The sequence below is a fragment of the Otolemur garnettii genome, unplaced genomic scaffold (assembly GCF_000181295.1).
Source record: "Otolemur garnettii isolate 467f Iridium unplaced genomic scaffold, OtoGar3 scaffold00012, whole genome shotgun sequence".
Classification (NCBI taxonomy): domain Eukaryota; kingdom Metazoa; phylum Chordata; class Mammalia; order Primates; family Galagidae; genus Otolemur; species Otolemur garnettii.
In genome coordinates, this window is record NW_003852407.1 from 29182916 (window position 1) to 29201916 (window position 19001).

The 19001-nt window shown below is 37.6% G+C and overlaps 1 protein-coding gene across 1 annotated transcript in view; it reads right to left on the minus strand.

The window, feature by feature from the left end:
- The window catches only part of MIB1 (mindbomb E3 ubiquitin protein ligase 1), a 117056-nt gene that overhangs the window by 52464 nt on the left and 45591 nt on the right, over positions 1-19001 (minus strand). Inside the window, exons 7-10 of the mRNA XM_003784788.3 lie at positions 12845-13028; positions 10729-10873; positions 8313-8446; positions 2651-2758 (exon numbers count right to left, since the gene is read on the minus strand). Coding sequence (XP_003784836.1) covers positions 2651-2758; positions 8313-8446; positions 10729-10873; positions 12845-13028 — 571 coding nt within the window. The remainder of the gene's footprint in view (positions 1-2650; positions 2759-8312; positions 8447-10728; positions 10874-12844; positions 13029-19001) is intronic.

Consider the following 19001-nt stretch of genomic DNA (forward strand, 5'->3'; position numbering starts at 1 on the left):
CCTGCCACAACGCCCAGCTATTTTTTGGTTGCAGTTCGACTGTGCCCGGGTTTGAACCCACCGCCCTTGGTATATGGGGCTGGTGCCCTACTCACTGAGCCACAGGCACTGCCCTAGAACCACTGTTGTAATAAAACTATGCTGCTAGTTAAGACACAATATTAATTCCTATAACCTTTTAAAAATTTTTGTTTAAGTCTTGGGCCATAAGCTGTATTTGCACTTTAACCCAACTTTTAAGTATAAAATTTCCTTAACCAAGTGAGAAACTATGTTATTTTAACCTGATATGCAATTATCTCCCTTTTACACTTCCACAAAATACATCTACCTATAATGGTTTTTAAAACAGAAAATACAGGGCAGTGCCGGCAGCTCACTCAGTAGTTAGGGTGTCAGCCACATGCACCAGGGCTGGTGGGTTCAAACCCTTCCCAGGCCAGCTAAAACAACGACAACTACAACAAAAAAACAGCCAGGCGTTGTGGTAGGCACTTGTAGCCCTAGCTACTTGAGAGGCTGAGGCAAGAGAATCGCTTAATCCTAAGAGTTTGAGGGTGCTGTGAGCTATGATGCCACAGCACTTTACCAAGGGCGACAAAGTAAGACTCTGTCTCCAAAAAAAAAAAAAAAAATCATTGTCAATGTCATTCTTCACAGAATTAGAGAAAACAATCCTAAAATTCATATGAAACCAAAAATGGGCCAAAACAGCCAAAGCAATTCTAAGCAAAAAAGACAAAACTGGAGCCATCACAAAACCTGACTTTAACTTATACCATAACACTATCGTAACCAAAACAGCACAACACTGGCATAAAAGCAGACACGTAGATCAATGGAACAGAATAAAGAACTCAGAAATAGGCCAGGCACAGTGGCTCACACCTGTAATCCTAGCACTCTGGAAAGCCAAAGTGGGAGGATACGTTGAGCTCAGAAGTTTGAGACCATCCCAAGCAAGCGCAAGACCTTGTCTCTACTAAAAATGGAAAAGTTATCCAGCATCATGGTGGGCACCTGCAGTCCCAGCACTCAGGAGGCTAAGCAGCAGGACCACTTAAATCCAGGAGCTTGAGGTTGCTTCTGCTATGAGCCCAACACATTTAAGGTAACAGAGTGAGACTTTTTCTCACAAAAAAAAAAAAAAAAGAAAAGAAAAGAAAAGAAAAAGGGCAGCACCTGTGGCTCAAAAGAGTAAGAAGCTGGCCCCATATGCTGGAGGTGGCAGGTTCAAACCCAGCCCCAGCCAAAAACTGCAAAAAGAAAAAAAGATAAGAGGCAAGTTGGGCGTGGTGGCTTGCATCCTACCTACTCAGGAGGTTGAGACAGCAGGATCACTTGTGCCTAGTAGTTCAAAACATCCTGACCCATCAATTTAGCCTGTAGCAATTTAATGCTTATTGAGTATTCATAGATGGTACTATCTTCTAGACAAAATTAAAAACCAAGCAAGATAGTAATCCTAGCACTCTGGGAGGCTGAGGCAGGGGTTGCTTGAGTTAAGGAGTTCAAAACTGGCCTGAGCAAGAATGAGACCCTGTCTCTACAAGAAGATTGCCTCAGCCTAAGAGTTTGAGGCAAGACTCTGTCTGAAAAAAAAAAAGAGAGCGAAAGAAAACTGAGGAAAAAAATAAATGTAGGCTCAGCACCCATGGCTCAGTAAGTAGGGCACCAGCCCCATATACCAAGGGCGGTGGTTCAAACCCGGGCACAGTCGAACTGCAACCAAAAAATAGCTGGGCGTTGTGGCAGGTGCCTATAGTCCCAGCTACTCCGGAGGCTTGAGGCAAGAGAATCACTTAAGCCCAAAGAGTTTGAGGTTGCTGTGAGCTGTGATGCCACAGCACCATACTAAGAGCAACATAGTGAGACTCTCTCAAAAAAAAAAAAAAAAAGTAAACATTCTGCCAATTTAAATTTCATAGAATTTTACTTAATCACTAAACAATGCACTAAACTAAAATAAATGTGATTTTTATTGTTAGTAATGAGCTAAGACAAAGTAAACTATCCTTCATATCAAATACCAAATACATAGATTCCCAACTGAGACTCCATTAGATAGTAAATAATGTCTATTTTCCCTTTCTAAGAATATCCTTAATTAAACTGCGCGTGCATGCATGCGCGCACACACACACGGTGATAAACATGAAGTATAATTTCTTCAAAAGATCCTCACTGAGGTCAAAGAACAGTAAAATTTATTTTTTCTTACAATTTCTCAGAGTAAAAGAAACAATAAGACTTAATAAATGCTAATTCAGAATTGTTCCTACAAAACAACAAAAGACCTCTAAGTGTCACAGAAATCAAGAAAGACCTGCACCTAGCAAATCTATATTCTTCTTCCCTCAATTGCCATAGGCTGACTCCTTGGTAAACTCAGCTTGGCTCCCAACTACCTGGTGGTTCCACCACAAGAGCAGGAAACTCAACTCCTATCTTCACCTAGGGCTATGTCTAGCATACTGAGGGATAACACAAAAGCAAGAAATATTTCAAAATGTCATAGTCCAATTTTTATTTTCAACCAGAGAAGCCTTAGGTAAACATTAAATTTCAATAACAAAAACATTTCTAAATCTCATGATTTAGAAATTATCACTAAGACATTAATTTTTAATTAAAATATTTTATTAGTTACCTCTGCTTCTACATCCACGTTTTGTTTCAAAAGTAACTTCAAAATGTCAACATGTCCATTCTGACTAGCAGCTTGCATAGCTGTGTGGCCAGCACATTGCCCATTTACCTAAATTAAAAAGAAAAAAGCAAAAAGAAAGGATGAATAAACATCATAAATCAGAAAGAGCCAATATATAGAGTACATTCAGTGTAGGTTTCACTACATGATTGTATAATACTTTAGGTTGGTGTTCCATATATCATAGTACCGATAACCAGCGATTCTTTAATTTAGAAAAGAGGTAAGCATTTAAAAAAAAAAAAACTAAAGTTCTACTGTTCAAAGTGCTATGAAAGAAGTGTTTAGCCAATCTGCAAAGTAGAAAGAAGGTAAAGAGGAAGGAAAAGAGGAAAGAAGGGAGTTAGATGTGTGTGTGTGTGTGTGTGTGTGTACACTTCTTTCTAGAAGACTATTATCATTATCTCAGAGTCTACAGTCTGAAAAATGTAAAAGTCCAATGAACAGACAACTTCTAGAAAAGATACTGGCTGCTACCAACAAATCAATTCAATTCAACGAATATACCAGATACCAACAATAGGCAAACTATCATGAACGACACTCAAATGAGTTAATAGGATGGCTATATACAACTATGATATTATAAATTTCCAACCTATCCGTCATTTCCCATGCATAACTTAACCATAGTCATATCTAAGTGCAATTCTTTATTTCCATCCTTTTCACTCCCATTCATAAAACCATAAAAGATGGTTAAAGATGGTAGCTTAGCCACACACTTATATCCTATCTAAGATCGCACTAATATGACAGTAAAATAATTTAAAACATAAACATCCATAAAAACAGACAGAAAGAGAGAACAATTGAAAACAAGAAAAAGTAACATTTTATGAAAGGGAGAAAACAGATGAAAAGTGTTGATTGATTTTACAGGGGAGAGGAAGCCAAAATATAAAGAGCACAGGAAACCCCAGACAAACTCAAAGCCTACAAACTATAAACAGTACGCCAGAGGGGCTAACAAAGAAATGTATTAACTCTGATGTGCAAGTGCAATGGACACAATCCAGGCCCACTCCTCAAACTCAAGGACAGAGCACTACCTACTTGCATCTCATCCCTAGATAGGAAAAAGGATCTTTCTTGCCCTGAACAACTGTAGAGTTATGAAGAACACATTCCTACATGATGGCATTTGGAGATCTCCAAAAGCTCTACACACTCATTCACCATGATGCCAAGTTAGTAAGTCCTGTCCTGGAAAAAAGAGCTACCAATCAGCTTTTTTATGTCTTATTCAGATACAAATAAGCTACCAAAGGTCTGAAATTTGAGGAAGACTTCAAACACCAAAGACAGACAAGGCTGAGGGTACGCGCTCATACCTGTAATCCTGGAACTTTGTGAGGCCAAAACTAGAGTATCACTTGAGGCCCGGAGTTTGGGACAAGCCTAAGCAACATAAGCAAGACTTGGTGTCTCCAAAAGTTTAAAAGTTGGCCAGGCATATTCTCCCAGCTATGGGGAAGAACATCACTTAAACCCCGAAGTTTGAAGTTCCCGTAAGCTAGGCTGACACTACAACACTCTAGCCTGGGCAATCCTGTCTCAAAAAAAAGAAAAAGAAAAAGAAAAGAAAATATAAAACTAAAAGTGAAAAAATTTTCATTATAAGATGTGGAAATATGAGTCAAGAGAGCAAGGATTTTTGGTATTATGAGACTTTTCAAAGCATATCCTTTTCGCGTTAGTGTTTTTCCAATTAAATGACAGGTTGCATTTATTTTCATTAGTTCTTGACATTGTACTGAAGTTTTTTCTTTTCTTTTATCCCTCAACCCACAAAGATAATTGGAACTAAGAAATAGAACACACGCACACACACTAGGCTGGCTGAGCAGACCAAAGAAAGGAGACCTATACCTGCTGCAAGAAAAACGAGAAGCAAGTCTGTCACCAATGAACCCCAAAAGGCTGAGAATGCATGACTGGATACTTCTTGAAATGGAGAAAATCCCATGGTGGGTGATAAAAATACTGGTTGCAAGTCTGTTTAAAAACATTCAGATCCCTTGATTCTTACTGCACAGTTTAGCTACTGGTCCACCCTTACACTAACAGAAAGCTAAAAGTTTATTCTCTGGAAAGGGTAGAGAGTCTCTAGCCTACAGAAACCAAGCACTGTTAAGGATGAGGCACAGTACTAAAAAGAGAAGGTTAATATAAACATTTACATGCTGAATACTGAGAATCTAGGCCCTCCCCCAGTATTCAAAAGGCTGGCAGGTTTATACTCTAAAACAGTGGTTCTCAACCTTCCTAATGCCATGGCCCTTTAATACAGTTCCTGTGGGTCACAACCCACAGGTTGAGAACCGCTGCTCTATAAGCAAGAGACCTCTCTAGGGAGCCAAATGAGCCCAACAGAAAAGGCCTAATGACTGATGCCAGGAGTAACCCAAAGAAATATCTAACCAGTTCATACCACAAAGTCCAGAGTTGACAAACACTCACAGATCCAAGAGCTTCCAAACAATCCTGTTTACTATCCACTCATATAAATAAATAGACATCTGAGGAATAGCCTCTGACGTCAAAAACAGAGATCAAAACGAAAAGGGTAACTTAGAGAAGAAAAAAATTTTGACTACTCAGAAAAAAGATATTACAACCTCTTTAAATAACAATATGATACCATAAAAAGGAATGTAAAAAGAACAACCAAAAACAAACTTGAAATTCAAACCTGACAGAATGAAAACCTCAAAAGGGTTGGAAGATTAAGTTAACAAACTTCCTACAAAGGAGGTTGGAGGAGAGAAAAAATAAGAGGGGAAGAATCTCCAGAATCAGAGCTATCAGAAGAAAAGCAATCACCACTTAATTTTTACCACAGAAAATTTCCACATACGAAAGACATCATTTCCAGATTAAAATGGTCAAACAACTAAAGCAATAGATCCACATGAGGGCCACATCATTGTACAAGTTCAGAATATTGACCAAAAAAGATACTCTCATACTTGAAAGAAAAACAATACATATGAAGGCTCAGAGATCAGAATGTAGAACTCTTCACAACACCACTTATGGAATTATTCTGAAGGAAAATCTAACAGAGTTCTATTACCATCTAAAACTTAATCGTAAGGATTTAAAAAAAAAGGGGGGGGGGAGTGAGGCTGAGGATGGTGGCTCACACCTGTAATCCTAGCACTCTGGGAGGCTGAGGCAGGTGGATCACCTGAGCTCCAGAGTTCAATACTAGCCTGACCAAAAAAGATCCCCTCTCTAAAAACAGCTAGGCATTGTGGCACACATCTATAGTCCCAGCTAGGAGGCTGAGGCAAGAGGATCACTTGAGCCCAAGAGTTTAAGGTTGCTGTGAGATATGATGCCAGTGCACTTTTGTCTAAAAAAAAAAAAAAATTCAGACATTAAAAGCCTACTCCCATACATCCTTTCTCAGAAGCTACAAAAAAAAATTGTACTTCACCAAAGACAGAGTGAATGTGGAAACAGACAGGAAATACAAAAAACAAGAAATCCAGCACAGGAGAGAAGAGGAAGGAACCCTCAGGATGATGGGTGAGGAGCCATTCCCAACAGAGACCAGCATAAAGGAACCCTCAGGGTGATGGGTGAGGAGACATTCCCAACAGAGACCAGCATAAAGGAACCCTCAGGGTGATGGGTGAGGAGACATTCCCAACAGACACCAACACAAAGGGCAACCTGTCCAGACAGAGCATGTCGGAAGGCCCTCAGAAATTTCTGCCAGAAGATGAAATGAATGCATGATGCACCTAAATGTCCTGAGATCAGACAATTAGAAAGGAACATAGGAATAAATTAATTCTAAAAAATACAGATTAACTAACAAATTTAAAATTTTTTAAATTATGTGTATGGGAAAGACCAAAAGCTGACCACAAATCAACTTTTAGGAACAAAAGAAATGGTCTAAAATAAATGTCTAAATCTTAACAGACACATGTGGACTACAAGCACAGATGCCTTTGTCAAAACTGGCTGATCCACATACTTCACTGTATGAAAATTATATCTCAGTTTTTTAAAAAAGACAGTTATATATTCCAATGAAAACAAAACAGTTGTTAGGAAAATACAAGCTAGTACATTGCACAATTCAGCTATGAATGTCATTTATACATAACTCTTATCTAAACAAAATTATTTTATTTATTTATTACAATTATTACCACATGAAGAAGCTAGAAATGTATAAGAAGTCTGAGGTAGTGGTGGAAAAATAGCTAAATCCTCACCTTCTAACAGGTATCAAAAGATAACTCCCAAAAAAAAGGAAAGAAAGAAAGAAAGAAAAAGATGAAGAAAGAAAAGAAAAATGAAAATCAAGACATAAAAACAGAGATATGCTATGAGAAGATGCCAAGGTTAACAGGTAGTATCAGTTAAAGGTGCCAAAAGAAGTTACCTCTGAAGAGTAGGAAAACGGTGATGAAAGGGAAGAGGTATTATTTTTCATAATAAACCTTATAAAGTACTTCCCCTTTAAATTTTTAGTATGTATGGCACTGTTAAAAATAACTTTAAAATAAATTAGTAATTAAATGAAAAAAAATTATATATAACATCTAAATCTGTTTGAGGGAATATAAAGGAAATATGATTCTATCTTTCAAACAAAAAATATTTGGTACTTCAATGTCAAACAAATTATTTGTGAGGTATCTCACAACCAATCAAGAAAGTGCTGTATTGTGTTGCTGTGATTGACATCTCTAACAAAGCTAAAGTAATGTCACATGAGCTTATAGGAGAAATGACACTAATACCTTACAGTTGTCTAGCATACTTTAAAACAAATGTACAAAAGAGGTGCGGCAACAAAAGCCCTTACAACACAGGGTAATTCAAATTGCCTCTCCAACTACAATCTCTTGGCTGGCACTAAACATAATATTGGTGCCAGCATGACACCAATAGCAAAGGTAAAGTACAAAGACTAAGCTAGAATCAAAACTGCCTACTTATAATTGGGAAAACAAAAAAGTGCACAAAAAAATGTAACATAATACTGTAGAAAGGATTTTGGAAAAGAAAAAGACATTAGGTAAACAGTAAGGACATCAGATTAAAATATGGACTTCAGTTTAAATAAAATATGGCCCACTTAAATGGCTTGTGCAAATGGCAAAACTACAGCATAACCTAGGAAGAGATACAAAATACAAAACCTCTAATTCATTTGCCTTATAAATCATGAAATAGTCAACTTTCATAGGGGGCTGGGGAATAGGTTTAGATTAAACATTTTGAAAAGTCAGAAAACTAACAAAATTTACTGAAATATGTTTAAAAGATATCATAAAATGATATTTACATGAGGAAAAAAACTCACTGAATTTCCAAAATAACCCACTAACTACTTAAAAACCTCAATTTAAATTTTGTCAATCATAAAATTGAATAGTGTTAAGTAAGAAAATGTCAGTATTTCTTAGAAATGCACACTAAAGAATGTGTGATGTTTGCTTTAAAATACCTCAGAAAAACAAGAGAGAAAAAATAAAGTACATGTATCAAAATCTTCGTAACTGTTGAATGTAAAGTTCATGATAGTATTCTATTTTTGTGTATGCTTCAAATTAATTTTTAAAATGCTTACATCCACATCTGGTCTTTTTAGCAAATCTTCCACTTTAGCAACATCTCCATTAGCAGCAGCCTTAACTAATTCTTCATTGAGGTCACCAGATTCTTGGGTTTCAAATAATTTCTTCAGGAGCTGTGAGAGTCTTTCTGTAAAGCATCAAATAAAGCTGCTAACATATGAGAATCTCAAGCCTTACCTACTAAGAAACAAGTATTACCCATATTTCTTTAATCTTTTCCTAGTTTTTATCACTGTTTTTTCTACTATGCTATAGATAACTACCCATGTAATTTATTACATAAACACTGCTCTCTCAAGCTGTATCAAATCCAAGCCCATAAAAGTATTCCAAGTTTTCTCCAATTCATGTATGTCAAATTATAACTTTAGAAAAAGTAGGGAGTTACATGCTAATAATAATTGAAGATTTAGAGGTCATACATACCAAAGATATAATCAATGAACACACTACTATAGGACTATCACATGATACAAACTTCCTTTCAAGTATTAAGCATACCAACTCTTAGAGTTCAATACTACAAACCTCAGAATAATTCAACAGATTAATGATTATGATTCAAAAGTAACATAATCTCTGTAATATCTGGGGATATATTTTAGGGACAAACTAAATCTCCCTCAGTTGAAAACAGACATCTATGTGCCAATAACATACTTCACTAAGTGCTGACTGATTGGTTTTTAAAAAGCTAGAACTGGCTCGGCGCCTATGGCTCAAGTGGCTAAGGCACCAGCCACATACACCTGAGCTGGCAGGTTTGAATCCAGCCTGGGCCCACCAAACAATGACGACTGCAACCAAAAAATAGCCAGGCATTGTAGTGGGTGCTGTAGTCCCAGCTACTTGGGAGCCTGAGGCAAGAGAATCGCTTGAGCCCAGGAGTTGGAGATTGCTGTGAGCTGTGATGCCTCAGCACTCTACCCAGGATGACAGTTTGAGGCTCTGTCTCAAAAAATAATAATAATAAAAACAAAAATTTTAATTAATTAATTAAAAAGCTAGAACCAAGGACAAATATACACAGACCCTTTCACAAGATGTTTTTCTAAGTAGCATCAACCAACATAGACACCACCAACTTCTAGTCCTTAACTCTTGGAGTACTTACTGTGGCAGAGAAACCACAAAGTAGGGCAAGGGGAAATCACAGAGTAGGCCAACTCCATGTTATTTGAAAGTATAATAATAACCATTCATCACTCTTTTACTTTGTAGGTAGTCAGCCTATTGGGATGCCATCTAACCTTGAAGTAAAAATAAACATCTAACTTAAAATGTAAGCATACTAGCAAATTAAAACAGAAAGGAAGAGGAAAAAAAAGCAGAGGTAGAAGAATAGAACCAAAATAAAATTGGAGTTATCTAAACCTTTTGTTTCTTGCCATTTACAGTATAGTTCTATCTTCTTTTCTGGATAATAACAATGCCACACAGCAGTGGTTCTCAACCTTCCTAATGTCGCAACCCTTTAATACAGTTCCTGTGGGTTGTGACCCACAGGTTGAGAACCGCTGCCATATAGTAATGTGTAACATGTAGATTGACCTGAGTCTGTGTATGATAAGCTGGAGCATAGCAAGGAAAGGCTTGAGAATGAGTCTACCCAAGCATCCAGCATATTCACTTTTTTTGTTGCTGTTTTGAGGCAGAGTCTCATGATGTTGCCCTCGGTAGAGTGCCGTAGCATTACAGCTCACAGCAACCTCAAACTCTTGGCCTTGAGCAATTCTCTTGCCTTAGCCTCCCAGGTAGCTAGGACTACAGGCACCCACCATAACATACAGCTACTTTTAAAAACGAGGTCTCGCTCTGGCTCAGGCTGGTCTCAAATTTGTGAGCTCAAGTAATCCACCCGCCTCAGCCTCCCAGTGCACTAAGATTACAGGCATGAGCCACCGAGCCTGGCCCTCTAGCATATTCACATTTTACTCATTGTAGCAAATATAATAACTCTAATTAAACAGTAATAGAAAAAATATAGCTGATATGTAAAAATATTCAGGAAGAAAGCCATCTGCTAGCAATAATATTGTAAATAAAATAAAGAAAAAAAAGAAAGTGATGGATTTTTGGCAGAAAACAAAAGTTCTACATAGTAAAATGCTAAATTTCAGATATCTCAGATCTGATGTAGAGAACTGCTTGATATACCCAAGAGAAAGCCCATTTTATGAGACTTTCTCCAGGGAATATCTCAGCCAGAATAAAAGTTGTTCATCACATAAAACAATAAAAGCCTTTAGTGAAAGTTTAAAAGGTCATCAACATTCAAGTGAGACTACGCAATTTTGGAGAAAGCCAATAAGCACATGTACAACATTATCTGTATCTGAGAACTAAGGAATAAGCAAAGGTTTTAATGCAAATCATTCTACTTTTTAAAAAACACAATACAAAACATACCACCAGATGCATTGCTAATGGCTGATCCTGCAGATGCCACCTTAGAAACTGCTGCTGGATTATATGTCCAAGATGTTCCACAAACTTCCACCTTTAAATCACTGTCTGAATAAATCTGTTGTACTCGGCCAACTTTACCTAAAGTCTTGAAAAGAATAGATTAATGTTTCCAAGTCTAAAGAATATACAAAAAAAAAAAAAATCAACCACTAGTTTTTATATGTTTAAAGTATTAATTCTACTTATTACTAAGAAAAAACTTTTAAAGGATAACCATTTTCAAATGGTCACTAGTTACAAACTTTAAAGAGTATCTCCGACCTACTCAATTTTGCTTCTATTCCCAGCACTTTCTCCTTAAAAGTGAGGCTCTGCCTTGGAAGGGAGCTTTGGCTGGTTTGTCTAGAGAGTTTACAGGCCCAGGCTGCTCCAGTCCGTTCAAACTTCAGCAGGGACCTACTGCTGCCATTCCTCATTGGAGTCTGTAAGAGCCCTCTAAGGTTCAGCTGCTCCTCTGACATTGGTCTACCACACTAGCCAATGAATATTCATTAAGGAGTTCCCTTGCTCTCAGATCTATAAAACACCCCCTTAATTCTCTCTGCCACCCTACAGACAGATGCAGACCCAATAAGAGCCAGTGGTTTCTCTCTGCCATTCATATTTTAGGGCTCAACAGGCTACTGTCACCTAGCTTTGTTATGGATGTTTGTAGCTTTTTGATCATACGCTAATCCAGTTGTCTGTCTTTATCAAGACGATTTGAAAAGATGTGAAATCTACACTATCACTACCAGAATCCTAGAATTTCCCTCTAGAATTATGTACAGGTTTAGTTTATATTAGCAGCTAAGTTTGGTATAAAAGAGTACTTAGGCACTGAAGTAAGACACATCTGGGTTCAAACCTCCAGTTCAGAATTTTAGCTCTGATTAACCTATCTCTAAAATGAGAATGCCAGGCCCGGCATAGTGGTTCATACCTGTAATCTTCGCACTCTGGCCAAAGCAGGTAAACTGCCTGAGCTCAGCAGTTCAAGACCAGCCTGAGCAAGAGCGAGACCCCCATCTCTAACACTAGCCAGGCATTCTGGTGACCTCCTGTATGTATAGTCCCAGCTACTCCAGAGGCTGAGACAAAAGGATTGCTTGAGCCCAAGATTTTGAAGCTGCTGTAAGCTATGACACCAAAGTATTCTACCAAGGGCAACAAAGTAAGACTCTGTCTCAAAAAAAATAAATAAATAAAAATTTTAAAAAGTTAAAAATAATTCCGGCTTGGCGCCTTTGGCTCAAGCGGCTAAGGTGCCAGCCACATATACCTGAGCTGGCAAGTTCGAATCCAGCCTGGGCCCGCCAAACAACAATGATGGCTGCAACCAAAAAATAACAGGGAGTTGTGGCAAGTGCCTGTAATCCCAGCTACTAGGGAGGCGGAGGCAGGAAATGGCTTGAGTCCAGGAGTTGGAGGTTGCTGTGAGCTGTGATGTCACGGCACTCTACCCAGGGTGACAGCTTGAGGCTCTGTCTCAAAAAAAATAATAATAATAATCCCTATCACTACCTACTTGATAATTGCTACAACAAATGGAGTTTTTAATCTGTGGACGTAGGTATACAATGTACATGCATATGGCACTTGTGAACTATGAAACAGCTTTGAGTGAAACCAACATTACTACAGATTTTTATTTTGTTCACTACTGTAGCCCTGAAGCCTAACAGGCACATTGTATGTGCTAAAATATCAGAGGGAATAAGGCATAAAAGACAGACAGACTGATGAAGAGACAAGACAAAAGGAAAGACAGAAGAAGGAGGGACTAGACAGGATGGAAGGGCCTAGATGGGGCAGGAGTAGGAGCTGGACAGGAAGAAGAGGAGATGCTGGCTGGAGAAAGGGACTCAAAAAAAAAAAAAATCTTAACCATAGCCCTTTCTGGACCTTCCCAGGCTAATTTAACTGGAATACACTAGAATACAAAGACATAGTATACCCAGCTACTAATGTAGAGTACAGTTCTAGGAAGGCTACATCAATTAAGTTTATAGAATTAATCTACTTTCAAAAACTACAGTGTAATACCTAGCCTTAAGACTATTCTATATATACTTACTGGAAGCATCGCTTCAGCCCATTCGCCATGTCCTCTTTGTAAAAGTTTAATTCTTTCCAGATCATAACAAACTTGTACAAGATCACCCACTTGAAACTGTGAGGTGCCTCCTTCTGCACCTTGAGTAGCATCCCCACTTCGGACAATGTTTGCTTTAGTGAGAACAGCAGGATTGAAGGTCCACCTACAACACCAAAACCCAAACTCAAAATGGGTAAGTTTACTTAATTTTAAACACTCCAGATCAAAATAATAAAGTGATTCTTTGTGATCAGATCCTGAATTATCTGTATTTCCCTTTCATATTTTATTACATAAATTTTGGAACAAAGCCATCCATAATCTCACCTAATACAAGTATTAACCCTTTAGTATACTTTTGACTAGATCTATTCTCTCCTACCATGTTTTTAAAAATTCTTATAAAATACACCATTCATTGGAACTAAAAGTAGAACTACTATTCAATCCTGTAATTCCTGTACTAGGTATATATCCAGATGATCAAAAATTATTTTATAACAAAGACATTTACACCAGAATGTTTATTGCAGTGCAATTCATAATAGCCAAGACATGCAAACAGCCCTATTGCCCATCAACCCATGAATGGATTAACAAATTGTGATATATGTACACCATGGAATACTATGCAGCCATAAAAAAGGATGGAGACTTCACATCTTTTATGTTTATCTGGTGGAGCTGGAATATATTCTTCTTAGTAAAGTATCTCAAGAATGGAAAAAGAGGCTTGGCGCCTGTGGCTCAAGTGGCTAAGGCGCCAGCCATATACACCTAAGGTGGAGGGTTCGAATCCAGCCCGGGCCCGCCAAACAACAATGACGGCTGCAACCAAAAAATGGCTAGGCGTTGTGGCGGGCGCCTGTGGTCCCAGCTACTTGGGAGGCTGAGGCAGGAGACTCACTTGAGCCCAGGAGTGGAAGGTGCCGGGAACCGTGAAGCCACGGCACTCTACCCAGGGGGATAGCTTGAGGCTCTGTCTCAAAAAAAATAGAATGGAAAAAGTTTCCAATGCACTCAATACTACTATGAAATCAATATATATAATCACCCACACATTCATATGAATGGCAAAATACAACTACAGTCCAGAAAGTAGAAGGAAAGAGGAGAGAGAGGGGAGGGGGGCATATAGGAGGACAGAAGGGATTTGGGGGGAACCTCACCTAATGTAAATGATGCAATGATACATTTCAAAACTATTAAGAAATGAATATAACACTTATCTTGTCATTATAATAAAAATTAACATTATGGAATTTTAAAAAATGAGTACAATTGTGATGGATGTGTTGCTTAGTCCAATGTAAGCATTTCACAATGTACATCAAAGCACTGAACCCCATAAATGCATCAAGGTACAAAGTTATGATTTAATAAAAAATAACAAAAAAAATTACCTCTAAAAAAAAAAAACCACCATCTATGTTAAAAATTCAAACACTTCAAAAAAAATTTAAACATTCCAGAAACACATAAAGTAAAATTTAAAGTTCTATTTCACATAAACACACCTGCATCACCATTCCCATCACATTACAAACTATGAATACACTATTATGGATCCCCACAGAGCTTCTAATAATATGCTAATATATGTATGCTAATAAAAGTTCATTATGTACAGAGTTTTCTTTTCCATAAATGGGCTATATATTTTTTTTTATTCTCAGAAAATACATCTTTGAAGATTTATTTTTCATTGTCACAGATATAGACCTACTTAATTCAATTTAACTGCTACAAAGTATTCCATACCTTGAACATACACTAATGGACTTCTAACGTACTTAACTATTCTCCTACTCACTATCATTTAAGGTACTTTCAAATTTTCACTAGTATATACAATACTATAAGCAACATCCCTGTAATTACCTATTTGTGCACATGAGGTCAGTATTTCACTACAGATTCACTTTTTGAAGAGAGGCTCTTGCTAGGCAGGTCCCAAACTCCTAGGCTCTAGCCATCCTCTCATTACAGCAAAGTATAATGTTTATAATTCGAAAGTTAGAGGCAAACTGCTCTACAAAGAGAACACCATTTCTCTACTGCATTGCAAATCTCCTGGATTAAAAAAATGAGTTAATAATTTTCCTTTGCCATGTATAGGTATTTAACATAACTAATCACTGCACCAAAACAAACTTGGATTCTGGCTTTTTTTTTAATTTCAGATCAATATAAGGGCACATACAATTAAGTTACACTGCTTGCATTTGTTAGGTAAAATCCAAGTTGCAGGCTTGGGGCCCGTAGCTCAGTGAGTAGGGCCCACACATACACCAATGCTGGCGGATTTGGGCCTGGTCAGGGCCTGACAAACAATGACAAATCCAACCAAAATAAAATAGGTGGGGGCTGTGTCAGGCATTTTCTCTGATTTAACCTATCGAAATCATCACTTTTCTCTTATGCCTTCAGAAAAACCCTTGAATATGTACTTATTATATTACTTATAAGATTTTGTTAAAGTTATTCCTATTTTGTTTATCCAAACTAAAACTCCTTCAAAGCAAGAGAGTTTAAATTGAAATTCTACTGTCCTTGAAATTCTACTCCTAATCACAGAGCCTAATACAGTTAAGTATATAATAAATTTTGTTGAATATAGAACCAAGAAAAAAAAATTAAAAAAAGAATATAGAACCAAGAAAAGATTATTTTCCAGAATTCTGTCATATTATTGTTAATAGTCACTATAATGCCCAAGAAAGGATTCTGAACAAGAATTCTATGAGTAATTATCCTAATTTGTACTAACCTACCATTCCCAACCAACAAACATATGTTAGTACATGCTAACTAAAACTTAAGTTGCATCCTTAAGATTTTTTTCCTTTTTCAATTTTTTGATATATAATGGTTGTAACCTTTTATTTTTCTTATCTCTTTTGTTTAATAGCAGCCTTATTTTAAGAAGTAATTCATATACCATACAATTCACCTGCTTAAAGTGTATAACACAAGGTCAAGCACGGTGGCGTAAGCCTGTAATCCTAGCCCTTGGGAGGTCAAGGCAGGTAGACTGCCTGAGCTCACAGGTTTAAGACCAGCCTAAGCCAGAGCAAGACCTCGTCTCTAAAAATACCAGGCACTGCGGTGAGTGCCTGCAGTCCCAGCTACACAGAAGGCTGAGGCAAGAGAATTGCTTGAGCCCAAGAGCATAAGGTTGTGGTGAGCTATGACGCCATGGCACTCTACCTAGGGCAATAAAACGAGACTTTTGTCTCCAAAAAAAAAGTTGTTTTGAGTATATTCAGAGTTAGTTGTACAACCTTCACCACTACCTAATTTCATTTTCATCATCTCATAACTTTTACTAGATGCCCCATGACTATTAGTAGTCACTCTAAATCTACCCCCTTTCCCAGCCCCTAAATAACCAGTAATATACTTTGCTTCTATGGACCTGCTTATTCTGAACATTTTATAGAAATAAAATCACACACTATATGATCTTTTGTGACAGGCTTCTTTTCACTTAACACAATATATTCAGGATTCACCTATGTTGCAGTGTACGACAATACTCTATTCCTTCTTAGGTATATATACTATTCCATTGTATGGACATAACATGTTTTGTTCATTCATCTGTTGATAGGCTCTTTCTCTCTCTCCAATTGGACACAGAGGAAAGTCCACTGTGTATGAGTACACAGTGAGACAGTGGCCATCTATAAGTCAGAAAGAAAGACCTCACCAGAAAACAATACTGAAGCCAACTTAATTTTGAACATCCAGCCTCCAGCAGTCTGAAAAAATAAATTTCTATTGTTTCAACCAGGCAGTGTGTGGTATTTTGTTATGGTAGACCTCGCAAAATAATACCATCGGGCTACTAGCTATCTCTATAGCTTCTTTGGGGAAAAAAATATCTATTCAAATCCTTTACTCTAATTTTTCAATTGGATTGTCTTTTAATGTTGAATTTTGAGAGTTCTTTACATATTCTAGATACAGGTCCCTTATTAGTCATATAATTTGCAAATTTTTTCTTTCTACTTTCTTTATACTTTCCTTTAAAACACAAAAGTTTTTGGCTTGGTGCCTGTAGCTCAAGTGGCTAAGGCGCTAGCCACATACACCAGAGCTGGTGGGTTCGCACCCAGCTCAGGCCTGCCAAACAACAATGACAACTGCAACCAAAAAATAGCTAGGCATTGTGGCAGGTGCCTATAGTCCCAGCTACTTGGGAGGCGGAGGCAAGAGAATCACTTAAGCCCAGGAGTTGGAGGTTGCTGTGAACTGTGATGCCACAGCACTCTACCTGAGACAACAGCTTGAGGCTCTGTCTCTGTGGATCAGTGAGTAGGGCGCCAGCCCCATATACCGAGGGTGGAGGGTTCAAACCCGGCCCCGGCCAAACTGCAACAACAACAAAAAAAAATAGCTGGGCATTGTGGCAAGCACCTATAGTCCCAGCTACTTGGGAGGCTGAGGCAAGACAATCACCTAAGCCCAGGAATTAGAGGTTGCTGTGAGCTATGACACCACAGCACTATATGGAGGGCGATAAAGTGAGACTCTAAAAACAAAAAAAGTTTTTAATTTTGATAAAGTCTTACTTCTCCACCATTTATTTGGTTGCTTCTGCCTTGGGGATATCTATTTAATACAAAACCTATGTCATGAAGATTTATACCTGTATTTTGTTCCAACTGTTACATGTAGGTCTATCAACAATTTTGATTTCATATTTTTATATAATGTGTACTAGGAATCCAACCATATTCTTTTATTTCTTGTTATTCCATTGTCCTAGTACCATTTGTTGAAATGGCTTTCCCCAGTAAAGCATCTTGGACCATTACCAAAAAATCAGCTGACCAGCCAGGTATGGTGACACACACCTGTAGTTCAAGCTAAAAAGTCCTCAACAAAATACTAACAAACTAGGGGGCCAGTGGCTCACACATGTAATCTTAGCACTCTGGAAGGCCAAGACAAGAGGACTCCTTGAGACCAGGAGTTTAAGATCAGCCTGAGCAAGAGCAAGACCCCATCTCTATGAAAACAGAACAATTAGCTAAGGCACAGTGGCACGCACCTATAGTCCCAGCTACTCAGGAGGCAGAGGCAGGAGAATCACTTGAGCCCAGTTTGACTGAGGTCACAGTAAGCTATGAAGATACCACTGCACTCTAGCCAAGAATAGTCTAGCATACATAAACCAATAAAGGTGATATATCACGTTAACAAAATTATTTTTTTAAAAATATAATCACACAAAAATAGAGGCATAGACATATGGAACAGAATAGAAAACCAAGAGATGAAACCAATCTCTTATCACCATCTGACCTTCAATAAACCAAACAAAAACATATACTGGGGAAAAATAATCCCTATTCAATAAATGGTGCTGCAAGAACTGGTTAGCCACATGTAAAAGACTTAAAACTGGACTTGCTTATAAAAATTGACTAAAGGTGGATAAGAGATTTAAATATAAGACATGAAATGATAAAAATCCTAGAAAAAAGTATGGTAAAAACTCTTAAGGCTATTAGCCTGGGGAAAGATTTTATGAAGAAGACTTTAGTGGCAATCACAACAGCAAAAATAAACAAATGAGACTTAATTAAGCTGAAAACTCCTGCACAGCCTTTGAGGACACAACAATTAAAGCAAAAAGACAACCTTCAGAAAGGTAAAAGATCTGTCAGATGTTGCAAATCTGACAAAAAGTTGATAACTAGAATCTACAGAGAACTCAAATTAATCAACAACAACAAAAAAAGCAAACAATCCCATCTATCACTGGGCAAGAGATATGAACAGAACCTTTTTTGAAGAAGACAGACAAATGGCCAATGAACACATGAAAAGACAATCATCGTCCCTAACCATCAGAAAAATGTAAATCAAAACCATTCTGAGATATCACCTAACCACAGTAAGAATAGCCCACATCACAAAGTTTCAAAGCTACAGATGCTGTTGGGGATGTGGAGAGAAGGGAATAACTTTTAACTGCTGTATAAACTAATACAGCCTCTTTGGAAAAAAGTATGAAGAATGCTCAAAAAACTCAAAATAGACCTTCCATTTGATCTTGCAATCCCATTATTAGCCATCTACTCAGAAGAACACAGTCTCATTTTGTCACCCTTGGTACTGTGCC